The sequence below is a fragment of the Salmo salar genome, chromosome ssa21 (genome assembly GCF_905237065.1).
Source record: "Salmo salar chromosome ssa21, Ssal_v3.1, whole genome shotgun sequence".
Lineage (NCBI taxonomy): Eukaryota > Metazoa > Chordata > Actinopteri > Salmoniformes > Salmonidae > Salmo > Salmo salar.
In genome coordinates, this window is record NC_059462.1 from 11,997,157 (window position 1) to 12,017,532 (window position 20,376).

The window sequence follows — 20,376 nt, forward strand, 5'->3', positions numbered from 1 at the left end:
GTAAAAGTGTGTGAATCCGTCCTAATTTACTCATGGCATGCGGACCTAGCCAGCCCTCAGGAATGTCCTATTGTCATTGGCATTCAAATTCACAAAATGGGAGGACGCTGAACCTCTGTAAAACATTCCTAGAGCATCATTTTGTCAAAGTGACCGTAGTCAGGTCCTTGGTTGCTGCAGCTCGTGGTCAGACCTGCTTAATGGTAGGGCCGGGACGATACCAGTATCGCGATATTCTTTCCATGGCAAAAATTAAAACACAAAGCTCTTTGGTCCTTTAAAAACCTGCTGTATGTAAAATATTGTGTGCTATAGCTTGGAAAATCAATGAATATGACTCTGGATGACAACATAATGATTTTTGTTTCCAACATCAGGGCTGAAGTTAAATTCGCTTCATGTTTTGTTTCCTTGCCATGATACTAACGAATATCGCGATACTGGTATCGTCCCGGACCTACTTAATGGGTAGTTTGAAGAATGAGTTTCCTTTGTTGGTGGATGTGGACCACAGGCCCCCTGGGATGCCATTATCCAATAACCCTAAACTGGGAGCTTCTGTCTGGGAAGACAGATGGAGAGGGAGGTGTGTACCTGCTGACCCCAGCAAACGTTTTAAGTGAAAAACACTGGCCACTTGAGGGGCCTATTAATAACTTCCTACATAGGACCTGAAATTTGGCCCCAGGATGGCACGCGTCAAGCAAAAAAAACGGTATACTTTTACTGAAAGGCAGAACCGGTAATTTTCAAAGCAGGAATCAATGATACTCTCCTGCTTTATTGGCTCCCAAGCCGGTTTAACCAAACACACCCCAACTCTCATCATCTAGCTAACGATGGAGGGAAGCACATGGTCTAGATTGAATATGAGAGGAGTAGCCAAGGTCTTTGTCTGTTAGTCAAGGTCAAAATGTCACCAGATGAGTTACAACATCCAAGTATGTATTAATTAAACAGAAAAATGGCTTTGGACCATAGATTGGGATCAACATCTTGTCATCTCCAGCTGGTGCATGTTCGTAGTGTTTTGTTTCACCCTGAATCTGAGTGCTGTCTGGTCTCCTGTCTTCTGGGCATCCATTTGTCCTCCTCTCCCCAGAGGGTCAAGGTGAATCCCAGAACAGAAATGCCTCTTGCACTGCCTCTGCCTCTGCCCCCCCCCTCACCCCTCATGGCACGTCACACTCAATGTAGGGGATGTCACTGTAGCGGCTGTCCACCTCCAGCCACTGCTGCACTGCCCGTGCCACAATCTCTTCCGACAGCCGCTGGGCATACTCCAGCAGGATGGGGTCCACCCGGGAAGAGTCTTTCCCTGACCCCGTCTCCGAGTGGACCAGCAGCGCATTCTCGCCCCATCGCTTCCCAAGCTTGCCGTCCACCTTCTCCACCGAGTTGGCGTACTGGGTCGGATCGCTCTTCTTGGATTTGACGCATCCCATGATATAAATAATGTAGCATTGATTTCAGGGAGCTGGTGAAGCAGGAGTGTGTCTGAGAGGGGCTTAGGCTCTGGTCGAGAAGTGACGGCTAGGAAGCCGATTCTTGTCTGGACCGAGCTTCGCTGAAATAGTCCAGACGGTCAGCCATACTCCTGTACTCCCCTACACAGATCTTTCCCATGTGCTATAGGGAGAGAAAATAGGGAGAGGATTTCAGTGTTTTATTTTCCATCAGAGGCAGCCTAAAAATACCAGATGGCAAAGGAAAGAATTGAGAGGCCTACTATTTTCACAGTGACTTAGCATTTTTCCCTCTGTTACCACCTATGCAGCAGTAGCTACACACCGGACAACATGGACCTTTGGGTCATATTTGGTTGAGACGTTGATCAATGAGATTTCAAACTTTTATACACCCACTCAAAAAGGACAGCCAGAGGTTTGTTGAATTCACAATGTGTTATCACTGCGCTTTCAACCATTAATCTAATAGCACAACCAAATGACCTGGATTGCAGTTGAGATGAGACTGCATTAAAAGTACATAGTGCAAGTGATCAATGCTGTTCAAGATTCTGCACAGATTATTACAGCAATTGTGAAGATTTCCACAGACGTGCGAACTTAATATGCTATGTTGAACATGCACACCTTCTATGATTACATAAAAATAAATTTATGGTTAGAAAACCTCAATGTGGCCATGTATGTGTTACTCATTTTAAGGTTGAATAGATACTGTCACATTAGTTTCTTTGATTGCCTTAACTTTTGGCTATTTACTGTATTACAAAAGTAATATTGAATTTTGTTTAGTTGACAACGTAACCAAATATCAACATTTAAAAGATATGTATCTAATGCTTGGATAGTTTCATCTGAGCCACTGGGTTAATCCTAATCTTTAATTTTTATTTTTGGTTTACTTGGAGACGTGAATCGAATATATAATTTGTTAACTTGTCAAAGTTATAAGGCTATTTACTGTATTGCAAAAGTAATATTGAATTGTGTATGGAAGCAAATATCAACATTTGAAGGAAATATATTTTTCTTCAGTATAGCTTGTAGAGAAACTGGAATTAAAGCCAGATTAAGTTAATGGCACAAAAGATACAAACGCAAGATGTAAAGTGTTTGTCTCATACTTCATGAGCTGAAATAAAAGCATGCTGACTGTAGGAATGTCCACCAGGGCTGTTGCCAGAGAATTTAATGTTCATTTCTCTACCATAAGCCGTTCTTTTAGAGAATTTGGCAGTACGTCCAACCGGCCTCACAACCGCAGACCACGTGTAACCATGCCAGCCCAGGACCTCGCTTATATTTTTGTTCTGTGTAGATAAGTAATTTGGAAAATGCTCTATAATTTTTTTCACTTTCAAAATGTGGAGTAGGTTGTGTTTAATTATAATTATAAGGCAGCAAAATGTGTAGACTGCAAGGGGTGTGTAGACTTTGACTAGGCATTGTATAAATAGATTAAGTGGCTCTAGGTTGAATGCACAAAGGACTGATGTTATTTGCTGTAGTCCACATCTCCATCTGTCCTGTGCATGTGTGCTGCCTCAGTCCTGCCTGATCCAGATTCAAGGTGGCATGTGATTATTTCTCTGACAGAGCAGCACACTACTATATCATCCCGTTCATCTCTCACATACAATTTGCTTTTTACAGATGCTGCAAAATGCTAGCATTGTAGCTTATGCTTTTTGACAGTGGCTGCCGCTTATATAAGTACAGTGCTGATTCCGAAAACTTCAATCAGATCTTTATGACACATCTTTTCATATTTTTAAGACAAAGTGGGGAAAGGTGTCTGTAACCTTATGTCAAGCATGTCGCTCTAGCCCAAGTAGCCTATAAGGAACGTGGCAATGTAGCATTTAGCTCAAGCATGGAACGTGGCAAGCATGTCGCTCTAGCCCAGGTATCATTGGACTCGACCCTGTAAACCCTACCTCCCTCCACAGCGGATTTAGAAGGGGGGGTATTACAACCAACACATAACAATTCTACTTTACATTTTGTTATTATATTTTACGTTTGGAAATAACCTGATTATGTGTAATATAGTCATATAGGTTATTCTTTGAGAAAAAGTTATTCTAAATAAAAAATGTGTCCATTTAATCACCGTATTTGGGAATGTGAGGGTGAAGTTGGCCATACCAGGGACGTTTAACCCCCATTCTACTATAACCCACCTTTCTTGAATTAGTAAGGGCATATATTAAATAATCACACTATTGAAATGTGAACATAAAAGGTCAAGGAGAAATGATAACCGGGATGGGGAAATAGAGGGCGAAATAGTTGTCACCCTTGGAAATAGGACTCCGAAAATTCCCTACACATGAGCGCATTTCTGCTTAATACACCATTATTTAAACGTAGCCTGCGCCTATAGCCAATTTCCCACACAATTCCCTGAAAAATACATATCATAAAATATTGTGGATGCGTGGGATACGTACCTTCAAGAGGGCTCTTGGAAAAGTAGGACTGGGTGAGTTTACCCCCATGAATATCAAATTCACCCAGTGGGAAATCACATCCTCGTTTTCTCTTTGACACTTTCCCCTACGGTTGATTTCAATAAAGAAGTGTCATACATCCACACGGATTGTTAACCGAAATTACTATATGTGCCGCCTCTCCTTTCTATTCAATCTCCTTATCGGCTTCAAACCGCTGCATATGCGTCCAATGATTTGAACTTGAAGCTTGGAAGGCAGCGACAGCATTGGTCGGCTTCTCTCTCTGCACGAAATGTGCACTACGCTATCAAACTGGGCATCAAATGTTGCACCACACCACATTGTGCAGTAATTTTAACTAAATGCAAAATCGATTTAAGGTCTCAAAGCCATGAATGGTCGGACCTGGATGACTACACCTTCTTGCCATCGTTCTACTCGAGATTGTCCATGGGTCATCGTTGAAATTGTTGCCTGTTTGACTCCACTTTCTAATGGCGGCTGTAGCTTGTAGGACGTAATTATATTTTTAATACACACTCAACAGCAATTAGCAGCTGTGTCGACTAGGTTGTGGAGGTAAATTGTGCGCACACAATCAGGCTACTAATACTTGTACAATATCACCCTCTTGTGGCATGCTTGACTTCTCAGTGATTTATTACAATGTATAAAGTAAGGAATATATTCAATTGTTGCTATAAATTAATGCCATAGATTATAATCCTGTCTCTCAGGCCTTTGCTGGAAGTGAACCCCCGTGCAGCTTCCCTGTATCAAAGTTTTAGGCTACTACTGAGTCTGCCAAGAGGTCTGGACCATTATGGCACAGGAGATACCGTAGTGCGCTTTCGCTTAAGCCACAGGGGCACTGTGTAAGGTTTTATGAGTATTGATAGCAAGCTATATGTGCTCGGATATATTTCAAACCAATTGTTGTCATTTAAAAAATATATATATATATATTTGACGAATGCGTAAATCTGTAAAACTCATTGGAGGAGTGTGCGTAAAACTGTATAGTCCATAAGTGTACATTAGTTAAAGTCGTTTAGTATGTTTTCTTTCACATAAGGGATATAGTCTCAAATTCCATAATGATAATAGGCTATAAACCATTGACATGACTCGTGACCAAGTCATTGTGTCATCCCATCCATATTGCTGCGTAAAATGTACATCATTTAGACGATTTGATTGACTTTCATTAGAACCTATATGTTACTCTTCATCTGTAAATGAAAATAATATTTCATAACCTGTGCGTAATGTTGCAACTGTAGATGTCGATAAGCCGCACGATGGCACTAAACGTCTAGACGAAAAAGCTTTCGTAAATCAGACACCCCAAGGCAACAATACCCAGTAGCCTATAGTTAAGTACAGTATAGTAGGCCTACAGTACAGCCCATTTCGCCGTATATTTTCTATGCAATGGTATCTATCCTATAGCCTACTTGATTAATACATTTTGCCTTTGGAAAGTAGGTTTGGAGACAAGTAGGTCTACTCCATGTAGCCTATAGGTCTACATAGACTAAATATTGGTTCCTGTCATATTTGTAAATACATTTCCTTACATTTTCAAGAGAGATTCAGAAAGATAGGCAAACTGATCATATAACTAACTGACCGTAAAGAAGTGAAGTCATAACTCCGATTCATTTGATCCCTGTAGCTTTGATGGGATGCAGGAGCGGACTGACCATCTGGCATTTCTGGCAAATGTCAGAAGGGCTGGTAAATTTTTGCCTAGAGGGCATGTCTAACTTCTTTATTTTTAGCGCAAAATGGGCTTGTGTAGGGGCATTGAGGAAACATTTTTAGTTGTGGGGCCTCAAGGGGAAAAATGGGCCATTGTGTTATAAATGCCAGAACCGATTTCTGGTTCCAGTCCACCCCTGGTGTGATGGGACAGGCTGAATAAAACGGGTTTCTCAGTGGCATTCAGATGATGACTAGCTACGGCTGACTTAAGTTTATGCAATAAATCAATAACCATATCCGAAATGTTTATTTGGCCATTTGCAGTACTGTCTTGTCTGATTGATAGTGTAGTTGTCTCAAAACTATTCCAAACCTTGCCATTGCGTACCTCTTTAAGGTTTGACAGAAAAATACAGTTCATGTCTGTCTGTTAAATTCATTGTTGCCAGCCCAACCAATCATAGATTTTGACGACACAAAAGAGAGGCCAAAGTTGCAATATAAAAAGGGCTGCCGAATTAAAGTATGACACCTATCAGTGTAGAGCCTGATTTCAAACACAGGCAACTCTGTAGTCCGCCTTCACGCCAATACATATTACGTTTGGGATTCCATTTTTATAGCAAACTCCGCACCTTAGATAATGCATCTGACGCAGGTTCTGATATATCTCAGTTTCATGGTTGCTTTCGGTCCAGTGGGTCTTGGTGATCAAACCGCGCACCACCAGCCCCCTGCCACGGATGACGGCGAGCAGTGCCCAACATGCGAGGTCCGACAGCAGATCAAAAACATGAGATTACACGCCATCAAGTCCCAAATTCTTAGCAAACTGCGACTCAAGCAAGCTCCCAATATCAGCCGAGATGTTGTCAAGCAGCTCCTGCCTAAGGCACCACCTTTGCAGCAACTTCTTGACCAGTACGATGTTCTTGGAGATGACAATAAGGATGGAGTTATGGAAGAAGATGATGAACATGCCATCACAGAAACAATCATGACAATGGCCACTGAACGTAAGTTTGACAGACTATTATTCAATGCAACTATACACTGAGTGTACAAAACATTAGGACAACTTGCTCTTTCCATGACAAAGACTGACCAGGTGAATCCAGGTGAAAGCTATGATCCCTTATTGATGTCACTTGTTGAATCAACTTCAACCCGTGTAGATGAAGGGGAGGAGACAGGTTAAATAATGATTTTTAAGCCTTGAGACAATTGAGACATGGATTGCGTATGTGTGCCTTTCAGAGGGTGAATGGGAAAGACAAAATACGTAAGTGCCTTTGAACGTGGTATGGTAGTAGGTGACAGGCGCACCGGTTTGAGTGTTCGCTGCTGGGTTTTCACGCTCAACAGTTTCCCGTGTGTACAAGAATGGTCGATCACCCAAATGACATCCAGCCAACTTGACACAACTGTGGGAAGCATTGGAGTCAACATGGGCCAGTATCACTTTCGACACCTTCGACACCTTGTAGAGCCCATGCCAAGACGAATTGAGGCTGTTCTCAATATTAGGAAGGTGTTCCTAAAGTTTTGTACACTCAGTGTTTATTAATAACGTTAAAAAAGGTACCAGACTGCAGCTGTTTTTACGCATTGGGCACAGAGCGCACTTGCATATCTGATCCCGTATTACTTGCACCACTATGTTGAGAATAGGTTGGAATTTCATACGAATGAGGAATTCGTTTTGATCTGTAATTTCATGTTAAATTGGAACCACTATAGAATTTTACGCGGTAAATGTACGAACAATACGCACGAGCCAAGTTCCATCTTATAATGTGTCAGTGTCACTCTCTGGTGTTGAGTGTGGAGGTTCTAAAACTAGATAGGCTAGGCTATATTGGAGGATACCCTGGATATGACACATTGTTGAGTTGTATAGTTTGTCAATACTTGTCATGACATTGTAACTTTAAATATATATTTTGAAATTGGTTTACCAAGGGGGTTCTGTAACGAAAACAAAATTGTGTTTTGTGTTAAATACAACTGCAAACGTTTTTTGCAGTCATTTAATTTAGTTTATAAATCAAATTGTATTGTGGAAATAGAGGTGACGTTTCCATATTGTAATTCATGTTCTAATTTCTCTCCTCCAGCCCAATCCATCGTCCAAGTCGATCGGAAACCCAAGTGTTGCTTATTCTCCTTCAGTTCGAAGATTCAGGTGAACCGCATAGTTCATGCGCAGTTATGGGTGCACCTTTTGCCAGCTGACGAAGTCACCACCGTGTTCCTGCAAATCTCCCGCCTGATGCCTGTCACGGACGGGGGCAGGCACATAGGTATCCGGTCTCTAAAGATCGACGTGAATGCAGGAGTCAGCTCTTGGCAAAGTATCGACGTGAAACAAGTGCTGTCGGTGTGGCTGCGGCAGCCGGAGACGAATTGGGGGATCGAGATTAATGCGTTCGACTCGAAGGGAAATGATCTGGCCGTTACCTCAGCAGAAGCGGGAGAAGGACTGGTGAGTTTAGATTGATCTCCCATCGAAGCAATTTACAAATAGTTTTGTAATTTATCCCCGTGGATCTATGTGAAGTAATCCATAACTCATGTATTAATGCGTAATGATGCAATATCAACACGTACCACCCTTGTCAAGAGTGCAAATATATTTTTGGTGTCAAATTGTGTGGCAAGACTCATTTGGCTTCAAATACCAGTTGTTGATCAGAGGGGTCTTGGCACCCTAAGATTTGCTATCATGTGCTTTTATGTTTAGCTAACAATCACATTTTCAAAGTACTTTTGAATCTTTAATATAAACACACAGACCTCATTAAAGGAGTATATCTATGGCAGAATAGTTGCCCTGGCCACCAATAATATCATGTCCTATCACCTGATTACATAAAAGTTCACATTGTTTACATGGCCAGAAATTCCAGAAGTCTTCTGTGTGACTGTGCTAATCAGAGTAATTGCCTACAGCCACACACACACACACACACACACACACACACACACACACACACACACACACACACACACACACACACACACACACACACACACACACACACACTTTGTTCTTCTATCCTCATGGGGACCTACAATTGCTTTCCATTCAAAATCCTATTTTCCCTAACCCCTAACCCTTACCCTAACCTTAACCCTAACCTGTAACCCAAATCTAACTCCTAACCCTAAATCCTTACCCTAATTGTCACTCTAACCCCTAAACCTAACCTCTAAGCTTAAAATAGCCTATGTCCTCATGACGAGGGAGAACTTTCCTTGTTTTGCTATCCTTGTGGGGACTTTTGGGGATTTTAGGTCCCTACAAGGATATAAGTACCCACCCACCCACCCACACACACACACACACACACACACACACACACACACACACACACACACACATTTTCAGTGGCTCAAAGTATCACAACACCAGGTTTGAAACCTTGATCAGCAATGTTTTATTGGAGAAGCAAAATCAAATATGTTTCCCAATGTATCAAGCAATGCCTGTTTCATGTTTTTAACCATTCCGTGTTGTGCCCTTACAGCAACCCTTCATGGAGGTGACGATTTCAGAGGGCCCGAAGCGCTCCAGGAGAGACTCGGGCCTGGACTGTGACGAGAACTCCCCCGAGTCCCGCTGTTGCCGCTACCCCCTCACGGTAGACTTTGAAGACTTTGGCTGGGACTGGATTATTGCCCCCAAGCGCTACAAGGCCAACTACTGCTCTGGTGAGTGTGAGTACATGCACCTGCAGAAGTACCCCCACACCCACCTGGTGAACAAGGCTAACCCTCGCGGCACCGCAGGGCCCTGCTGCACCCCCACCAAGATGTCCCCCATCAACATGCTCTACTTCAACCGCAAAGAGCAGATCATCTACGGCAAGATCCCCTCCATGGTGGTGGACCGTTGCGGATGCTCGTGAGCGAGAGCTCTGCCGATGAGGGGGAGGGGCTCAGCCAGGGTCTCCACCCTGGACTTTGGGACAGATCCATCCACCACTACCAGTGCTTTCTGCAGAATACGGTGCAATAGAGCCAGAATAGCGGCTAAAGAAATGCCCATCCATTCGCTGAGCAGCGCTTCCACCACGGACATGTCTCGTTCCTTTTTTTTTTCTTTCATTTTTGTTTTCTTCCCTCCTCCAATCACATGTTCGCAGCCACAATGGCCTAAAATCACATGGATGTAGGAACACAACGCCTGTTGGACTTGGGAGTGGACGTAGTAGCCTAAAGTACGCCACATTTTCCCACAAAACTGTTAAATGTTACACGCTCCGTCCAGTTATTCAAACATACAGACATGGATGGACACACATACACCAGACCTGGGTTCAAATAGTATTTGTTTTCTTTCAAATACTTTGACTGTTTGATGGAGACAGTTGGGGTTTGCACTTTGGGGAATAATCCATTGGTTCCATTGCACCAGGCAAGCACAGCTTAAGTACTGGAAAGAAAACAAATCATATTTCAACCCAGGTCAGAAACATAGGTGCACACACACAGACTCATTTCCCCCCAAGATTTTACGGCTACGCTTACCTATCGGTGTGATAATCATATAAGCAATGTTTGAGAGTGAAACCGGGAATCCTCAACGACTTTTGAAAGGGCTTGGAAAACTATAGCTGAGGTCTCAGTCTGAACTGGCCTTCATGCATAATGCCATAAACACCATGCACACACACAGCAACAGTGCATTCTTATTCAACTTTTAATCATAGCTTTACCACCATTCAACTGCCTGAACTGCCCTACTCACTTGAATTATTCTTATTGTAAATCAACATTACTGGACAGGAGGACTTGAACCGGAGGCACAATGAATGCAGTCTACACATTGAGATGTGTTTGAGACAGATAAATATATTTTGAAAAGTATGAATGTTAAAACCACGTTTAAACTCTGTCTTACAAATAACACAGTTTGCACTATGGCAAACCAATAGAAAGAATTGGTTGCTACAAAAGTTGTAAAAACTGATTTTGATATGTTTGCTAATTTGTATTGTATACATATGCCATTGTTTCCATTAGCAGTTACCTTTCTAAACCATTGTTAGTAAATGTATAAGACCACAAACTAGCAAGAAAACAGTACAAATGCGACTATATACCTGTTAATCAAATAAAGGTGCTTGCTTATATGTTAAGTTCAGTTATTTCATCCAATAGCTTGGTAATGGTATTTTACTGCCGTTGGAATAATAGAGCTGTGCATTTATTCTAAACAAGGGACGATGTGCTCCTTCAGCAATGAGTCCTGAAGGTCATTTCTACCATTCCTGTTCATGTGCATTTGGTCACAAGCCTCAGTCATGTAAACTGAATCATAAGAGGAAGGTTCTTGTGATAAACACATGAAGACTAATGCATCCATACGGTTCCAATTCACATAAAATGAATGTGAATTATAGACCGCAATATAGTTCATTCTGTTCCCCTGAACAGGGCTCAAACTCAAAATACTTTGCACAACACCACTTATAGCCAACAGAGCAAGAGACAGGCCTGTCATCCCATGAGCGACAATTGACTTCAGATCTCAAGGAAGGTGACGTCAGCGATGTAATCAAGCCAACATGCTACCTGAATTTCTCATCCACTACACAGGCAATTCAGCCAAATAGCGCAAGACCCAAAACCCTCCCATCCATGGTCACAGAAAGTGTGCCCAGGTTAAGGAACAGCATGGATCCTACCATACCCCATTAAAACGATTGGACCAACATGGTGCCTTTCAGCTGACCAATCACACGGACCCAGCCAGCCGTGGTGTTACCATTTCGTTTCATCATCAAAACAACATACAGTGATCAGAGTAGTCTGGACAACATGTCTCATTCACTTGAGTTTATCCACCCTTATTCTTTCAACATATGTCTTCTACTGATGGATAAGCAACAGGAGGTGTGTGAGTTTGTGCATGCTTGTGTTTGTGCATGCACCCATGCATGGATGTACAGAAAAGTAATAAGATCAACATTCACTGATAACATTATATCATATGTATTGTGGACATCATTTATGCCAACTTTCTTTCAATCTGCTTTTCCAGCTAGGGGTCTAGCAGTCAGTCAGGGCTGTAGAAGGCATTGCAGTCTAATGAGAGAGGAAGTGAACTCTGTTGCGTTCTGACAGCATGACTTATTGAACTGATGGCTTCATGAGGCTTCACTTCCGCCCGGTAGAGGGCGAACTGAGCATTGGCCCAGAGTGACATCCTTTCTTGCTGTGAGCTGGAGGCTTGCCATGACAGTCAGGTGGGACTCTAGCACAGGGTTTCCCAAACTCGGTCCTGGGGCCCCACCTGGGGCTCCACCGAGTGCATGTTTTGTTTTTTTCCCTAGCACTACACAGCTGATTAAATCATTAAAGCTTGATGATGAGTTGGTTATTTGAATCAGCTGTGTAGTTCTAGGGCAAAAAAATAAAAAATGTGCACCCAGGGGGGTGACAGTTTGGGAAACCCTGAAGTCTAGCAGACAGGTGCAGTAGATTCACAGAACAGCTTTCCTTGAGAGTATTCTTTTCCCAAAGTTATTCCTTGCCCACTGCCATCCCTACGAATGCATACGGACACGTAACCGGTGCATTTTCAGGAAGTAAAGCAGTATGGGAGCGAGCTTTACACATTACGTGGTCCCTACCCATATCATGCCTTTAGGCTACATAGCAATGGAAGGAAGTTCTAGAAAAGCCCAACCAATAGTAGTAGGTAGAATTTAAAAAAAAATCAACTTACTTCCAAATCGTTCTCAGAGGAAGAAGCCATCAATTCAATTAAAACATGTAATCAATGACATATACACAAATTACACTACATTGAAACTTATAAACAAGATGACAACATTACATGACCATTTTCCCACAATGTTTATGATTGTTGAAAAATTACACATCTAGGTCAGTTGATAAAATACCTGATGTAACACTTTACAATATAGACTTAATAAGAGATGAATTAACATTAGTTAATGCAGCAGTTAGCACAAATAAATTATTAAGTAATAGTGTTACAAATAATTAAGTATTCTTTATGCCAACATCACATATTTTCCATTATGTTTACAATGAATATTTGTTGAATCTAGTTCAATGTAGATCTAATACCTAATCGTCAGTACTTTAGAATACAGCTTCATTACTCATGTTGATTATTTAGTTAATGAGTTAATGCAGTAACTAACATGAATACATCATTAAGCTAATGAAGGTAATACCGGGAGGGTGTGTTCATGGTGGGAGGGAAGGGACTTGTAACATGACTGTAATCATATATTGTCTGCCATTTGTGTGTGTGAAAAAATATAGACTAAAGAGGTGAAAATGGCAATAAATGGCATGTACATAAGTATTAGTAAGTAAATGGCTTGTTAATTATGTATTACTTAATGCTATCTAAGTATTTTAAGGGATAGTGCAAAATTTAGCAGTTCCTTCCTGCGTACAGTTTGAAGAAAGTTGAAGGTAGTTTTGCGAGCCATTGCTAACTAGCATTAGCGCAATGACTGGAAGTCTACTGTAACAGCTGTCATGGCTACCGGAACAGCCAGATCAGCTTTTTCATAAATAAGTAGCACTTCTTGAACACCTCCAACACTCAAATCTAATCATCAGGTAGGTGTGCTTAAGTGATAAACCTCCAAATCAGCATCATTCCCCAAAATCACCATTCTCCCAAAATCACCATTCTCCCAAAATCACCATTCTCCCAAAAATATCTGTCAAGGTAGCAATAGTACTGCACATGTTGGATTGTTTTCCTGGTCTGTGCCAGGTAAGTGTTGCTGCTAAATGAACAGCAGCAGGGAAACGCTTTGACTGATCATCACTACATCTGTCACCGCAAGACTAGCATTTCCAGAGAAATGACACTGCCAACAACATTCCGTGCTTGACAGGTGAGGATGTGACAGTGAGAAAAGGGGAAGGAGGGGGAAACCCCTAGAGGTGGCTAGGGAGACAGTTCTGGTTGCTGCGCTCAGGATTCCCCTCCGTCTGGTATTAGGATGCTCCACCTCATCCAGGTCCCAGACAGGGCAGAGAGCCACAAACAAGGGGAAGGGGTAGGCTGCCAGGGGCAGTCCAACATCTGGAGCCTTCGGCAGACGTGCAAGACATACGGAGTCTGGAAAAAAAAAAACATCTGGAAAAACACTCTGGCAGATCCCTCTGTGGGAAGGAAGGACTTCCTTGTAACGTACATGGGTTGATAGCGATTAGGATGGATGAAGCTGTCGCACTTGACAAAAACCCTTCTGTGCTGCATGTGTTCTTCTAACTGATTGAGGAATGTCTAATACAGGGGTGGGCAACTCCAGTTCTTGAGGGCCTGATTGGTGTCATAGTTTTGCCCCAGCTAACACACCTGACTCCAATAATCACCTAATCATGATCTTCAGTTTATAATGCAATTTGGTTAATCAGCTGTGTTTGCTAGGGATGGAGAAAAAGTGTGACACCAATCAGGTACCCAAGGACTGGAGTTGCCCAGCCCTGGTGTAATAGATGAGGGGTCATCATTGGATGATCACTACTATGTCAGGTGTGTTGGAGAGTTTTGGGAAGCCATACCAGAGGAGGTACAAGTGTTTTGGGTCTTTGGTAACTGGTATGGAGTTGGTCCTCTGTGTGCTCCTGCCCTGTCTATTTATCTGGTGACTATGTATGGGAAGTCTTGACTGCCCATTGACCAATTACTTATCGACCCCTACTCCCTGAACACATGAGAAGGTCTGAAACAGGGGTGTCAACTCCAGTCCTCAGTGGCCAAAGTGTAAACTTTGCACTTCATTAATCAAACACTGATTCAAAGGCAAGGATATAAATCAACAGGTATGAGGCTCTCCAGGAGCTAAGATCTGTGCTAATGTGACTTGCGGAGCTAATACAAGTCCTCAGGTCTCAGGAAGGTTACTCGTCACACAAGTGAACCACGGAACCACCTCCATTACACTTCACCCCTCGCAGAGACCCTTCCAGGTCACGGCACCAATGTGACAGACTGGGTTTTGAACATTAAATGTTAATTACATTGTTTCTTATTCAGGAGTGGTGTTTAAAAAAAAAAAGTGGAAAACCCCTAAATTATCACATGATGAAAATCATGAAATCACAACCAATAACACTTTCACGTATGTGAAAGTATGCCAGAAAGTATTCAAGTCTCAAGAAGGTTGCTCATCACGCAAGTGTGAGTAATTAACTTAATCAAAGTAGCTAGGATAGACACTGGCATAAAAGTGCAGCAAGAGATGGGCCAATCAACCACACAGAGAAGCCTGGGAAAGTTTCTCAATCCTGGGAAGCCTCTCAATCCTCACACTGCTAGGCATCCAGGTACCTGCAGATATGTAGTAATCACTAAAATAACCAAGAAAGGATGAGAATCAGGGGCCAGCTGAAAGGTAGTCTGTTAAAGTCTCTCTCGGGTCCAAAGAAAGCAATGAAATGCAATAAAAGGAGCCAGTCTGGGACAAGGGGAGCCAGATGTGCAGCTGCTGGAGGCTACCTGTCGTCAGGCCACCATGATTTATCCTTCCCGTCCACACCGCTGCTTGCTTTTTCACTTAGGGGAGGAATCAGTGCTCCCATCCCTAAACTATACTGACCTCTGTGAAACTATCACATGATTAATGGCATTGTAAAGCTACTGGAAGTTGGGAGATGGGATCTTTTTGGTGTCCATTCAAGATACATTTAAATTACTTATTTTCTGTCTTTTGTGTGACATGACAGTTGGAGTTACATCCGCTGCAACAATCGTGTTTACAACACATCTAAATATCTATCTTGGTTTACGAGGAGGACAGTGACTGACATAAATGTGGCTAAAAGACAGCCAAGGCCCAAGGCAATGAAGCAAGTGTTCTCAGGGGCCGTGGGCTGACAGTGATGGAGGATAGATGTTTCTCTAAGGAGACTGGGAGAAGTCTGGATTATGGAAACCTCATGTCTCCCAGTGTCATTCCTGTGCAGTTCCGACAGCCGGATGAAGAAGAATATCAGCTATCTGTCAGATGGGGGGATATGTTTTGACATGTCTCAGAACAATATTTATGAAATGTTTTTTAGAGAGATTATTACATACAATTCATTATACGGAAAACTCTGGGTTGAGTGAAATGTTCAGAAGCAATAATGCTGTAAAATGTACAATAAACTGACAACCAGTCATTTCCAGAGCTAAATATATACAAGCCCGACAAAATTTCACTGGACATCCCTGTTAATAATTAGCCTCCTCATTGGGCATTAATATGTGTGCCATTAGCAAAGTTTATTTTCTGAGAATGTGCCAACCCCACTACAGATCAACAGTTCCCATTTAGAAAGTTGGGTATACTAAAACTAAGGGTTTTGTGTTGTAATGAGGCAAGTCTATTGATTATGAACCAAACATGCAGTATATACAGTGCCTTCAGAAAGTATTCACACCTCTCGACTTTGTGTTAAAACCTGAATTTAAAATGATTACATTTAGATTTTGTGTCACTGGCCTACACACAATAACCCATAATGTCAAAGTGGAATTGTGTTTTTAGAAAATTATAAGCTGAAATGTCTTGAGTCAAGAATTCAACCCCTTTGTTATGGCAAGCCTAAATATGTTCAGGAGTAAAAATGTGCTTAACAAGTCACATAAGTTGCATGGACTCATTCTGTGTGCATTAATAATTAACATGATTTTTGAATGACGACCTCATCTCTGTACCCCACACATACAGATAATTGTAAGGTTCCTCAGTCAAGCAGTGAACACAGATTGAACCACAATGCCTCGCAAAGGGCAACTATTGGTAGATGGGTAAAAAAAAAAAAAAAAAATGACATTGAATATCCTTTTGAGCATGGTGAAGTTATTAATTACGCTTTGGATGGTGTATCAATACACCCTGTCACTACAAAGATACAGGCATCCTTCCTAACTCAGTTGCCGGAGAGGAAGGAAACCACTCAGGGATTTCACCATGAGGTAAATGGTGACTTTAAAACCGTTAGAGTTTAATGGCTGTGACAGGAGAAAACTGATGATGGATCAACAACATTGTAGGTGCTCCACAACACCAAACTAAATTACAGTGAAAAGAAGGAAGCCTGTACAGAATAAAACAAATATTCCAAATCATGCATCCTGTTTGCAACAAGGCAGTGAAAAGAAGGAAGCCTGTACAGAATAAAACAAATATTCCAAATCATGCATCCTGTTTGCAACAAGGCAGTGAAAAGAAGGAAGCCTGTACAGAATAAAACAAATATAAAACAAATATAACAAACACTGCAAAAAATGTGTGAAAAGAAATTAACTGAATACAAAGTGTTATGTTTTGGGCAAATCCAAAAAGCAACACTGAGTACCACTCTTAATATTTTCAAGCATGGTGGTGACTGCATGATATTAATGGTATGCCTGTCATGGGCAAGGATTAGGGAGTTCTTTTTTTAGGATAAAAGAAACGTAATAGACCTAAGCACAGGAAAATTCCTAGAGGAAAATGTGGTTCAGTCTGCTTTGCAACAGACACTGGTAGACATATTCACCTTTCAGCAGTACAATAACCTAAAACACAAGGCCAAATATACACTGGAGTTGCTCACCATGACGACATTACCATGACAAATGTCCCTAAGTGGCTTAGTTACAATTTTGACTTAAATCTGCTTGAAAATCTATGGCAAAACTTGAAAATGTCTGTTTAGCAATGATCAACAACCAACTTGACAGAGCTTGAAGAATTTTTTTAATAATAATGTGTCAACAATCCATGTTTACAAAGCTCTTAGAGACATCAATGTGTTGACTCAGGGGTGTGAATACTTACAGTATGTATATGAAATATTTCTGTATTTCATTTTCAATAAATTTGCAAAAATTTCAAAAAATATGTTTTCACTTTGCCATTATGGGGTATTGTGTGTAGATGGTTGAGATGTTGTATTTATTTAATCCATTTAGAATTCAGGCTGTAACACAACACCATGTAGAATAAGTTAAAGGGTAGGAATACTTTCTGAAGGAACTGTACATTTGAGGTAATTTCTGAGGGAAACAATTAACAACTTGGCAGTTGTCCCGGACAGCATCTTCAAGTTCAGAGATACAATTTCTGTGAGGGAAAATTCACCTCACAGACATCATTGAGCGGAATTCCCAAGCCATTATGGAATAGTTGGTTACTTCATCTCAAATCTGTTGTTTCATTTTTAAACATTTATTTTGGAAGAACATTAACAGATACCCCCCTGGCTGTCATGATTTCTGCTCCAGGAGCAGTTACACTTACACATTCTACCTGTATAGAACAGTTTCAGTTCATATTCTGTATATACACTGAACGGAACATGCAACAATTTCATAGAGTTACAGTTTACATAAAGAAATCAGTGAATTGAAATACATTCATTAGGCCCTAATCTAAAAAGTAAAGTGGTCTGAATACTTTCCTAAGCACTGTATACAATGCCTTCGGAAAGTATTCAGACCCCTTCCCTTTTTCCACATTTTGTTATGTTACAGCCTTGTTCTAAAATAGATTATAAAACATTTTTCTCATCAATGTACACACAATACCCCATAATGACACAGCGAAAACAGAAATACCTTATTTACATAAGTATTCAAACCCTTTGCTATGATACTCGAAATTGAGCTCAGGTGCATTTCCATTGATCATCATTGAGATGTTTCTACAACTTGTAGTCCACCTGTTGTAAATTCAATTGATTGGACATATTTTGGAAAGGCACACACCTGTCTATATAAAAAGGTCCCACAGTTGACAGTGCAGTTCAGAGCAAAAACCATGATGTCGAAAGAATTGTCCGTAGAGCTCCAAGACAGGATTGTGTCGAGGCACAAACCTGGGGAAGGGTATCAAAACAATTCTGCAGCATTGAAGGTCCCCAAGAACACAGTGGCCTCCATCTTTCTTAAATGGAAGAAGTTTGGAACCACCAAGACTCTTCCTAGAGCTGGACGCTCGGCCAGAGTGAGCAATCGGGGGAGAAGGGTCTTGGTCAGGGAGGTGGCCAAGAACCTAATGGTCACTCTGACAGAGCTCCCGAGTTCCTCTGTGGAGATGGGAGACCTTTCCAGAAAGACAACCATCCCTGCAGCACTCCATCAATCAGGCTTTTATGGTAGAGTGGCCAGACAGAAGCCACTCCTCAGTAAAACGCACATGACAACCCGCTTGGAGTTTCCCAAATGAGCTCAATTTCAAGTCTCATAGTAAAGGGTCTGAATACTTATGTAAATAGGGTATTTCTGTTATCAAACATTTCTAAAAACCTGTTTTCCCTTTGTCATTATGGAGTATTGTCTGTAGATTGATGAGGGAAAATTGCAATTTAATCCATTTTATAATGCTGTAGGGCCTCCCAAGTGGCGCAGTGGTCTAAGGCACTGCATCGCCACTAGAGAACCTTGTTCAAGTCCAGGCTCTGTCGCAATCAGCCGTGACCGGGAGACCCATGGGGAAGCGCACAACTGGCCCAGCGTCGTCCGGGTTAGGGTAGGGATTGGCCGGCAGGGATGTTCCTGCCCTATCGCGCACTAGCGACTCCTGTAGCGGGCCGGGAGCAATGCACGCTGACACGGTCGCCAGGTGTACGGTGCTTCCTCCGGCACATTGGTGCGGCTGGCTTCCGGGTTAAGCAGGCATTGTGCCAAGAAGCACAATGCTGGGTTGGGTTGTGTTTCGGAGGACGCACGGCTCTCGACCTTCGCATCTCCCGAGTCTGTATGGGAGTTGCAGTGATGGGACAGGACTGTAACTACCAATTGTATATCATGAAATTGGGGAGGAAAAAGGGGGTAAAATAAAACAAAAATAATAATAATGCTGTAATGTAAAAACAAAATTAGGAAAAATTCAAGGGGTCTGATACTTTCCAAATGCACCGTATACATACAGTACCAGTCAAAAGTTTGGACACACCTACTCATTCAAGGGTTTTTCTTTATTTTCTACATTGTATAATAATAGTGAAGTCATCAAAACTATGACATAACACATATGGTATCATGTAGTAACCCAAAAAGTGTTAAACAAATCAAAATATATTTAAGATTTTAGATTCTTCAAAGTAGCCACCCTTTGCCTTGATGACAGCTTGGCACACTCTTGGCATTCTCTCAACCAGCTTCACCTGGAATGCTTTTTCAATAGTCTTGAAGGAGTTCCCACATACTGTATGCTGAGCACTTGTTGACTGCTTTTCCTTCACTATGCGGTCCAACTCATCTCAAACCAATTGGGTTGAGGTTGGATAATTGTGGAGGCCAGGTCATCTGATGCAGCACTCCATCACCCTCCTTCTTGGTCAAATAGCCCTTACACAGCCTGGATGTGTGTTGGGTCATTGTCCTGTTGAAAAACAAATGATAGTCCCACTAAGCGCAAACCAGATGGGATGGCGTATCGCTGCAGAATGCTGTGGTAGCCATGCTGGTTAAGTGTGCCTTGAATTCTTAATCACCGACAGTGTCACCAGCAAATCACCCCCACACCATCACACCTCTTCCTCCATGCTTCACGGTGGGAATCACACATACGGAGATCATCTGTTCACCTCTGTACCTCACAAAGACACGGTGGTTGGTACCAAAAATCTCAATTTTGAACTCATCAGACCAAAGGACAGATTTCCACCGATCTAATATCCATTGCTCGTTTTTCTTGGCCCAAGCAAGTCTCTTCTTATTATTGGGGTCTTTTAGTTGTGGCTTCTTTGCAGCAATTTGACAA

The 20,376-nt window shown here is 41.9% G+C and overlaps 1 protein-coding gene across 1 annotated transcript; it reads left to right on the forward strand.

Annotated features, from left to right (window-relative positions):
• Positions 1-6,162: 6,162 nt before the first annotated feature.
• mstnb (myostatin b) lies at positions 6,163-10,767 on the forward strand. Its single transcript, NM_001123549.1, is given in 3 exon segments — positions 6,163-6,648; positions 7,750-8,117; positions 9,163-10,767. Coding segments are annotated over 3 exon segments (1,122 nt in total). The 5' UTR covers positions 6,163-6,275; the 3' UTR covers positions 9,544-10,767.
• Positions 10,768-20,376: the final 9,609 nt, after the last annotated feature.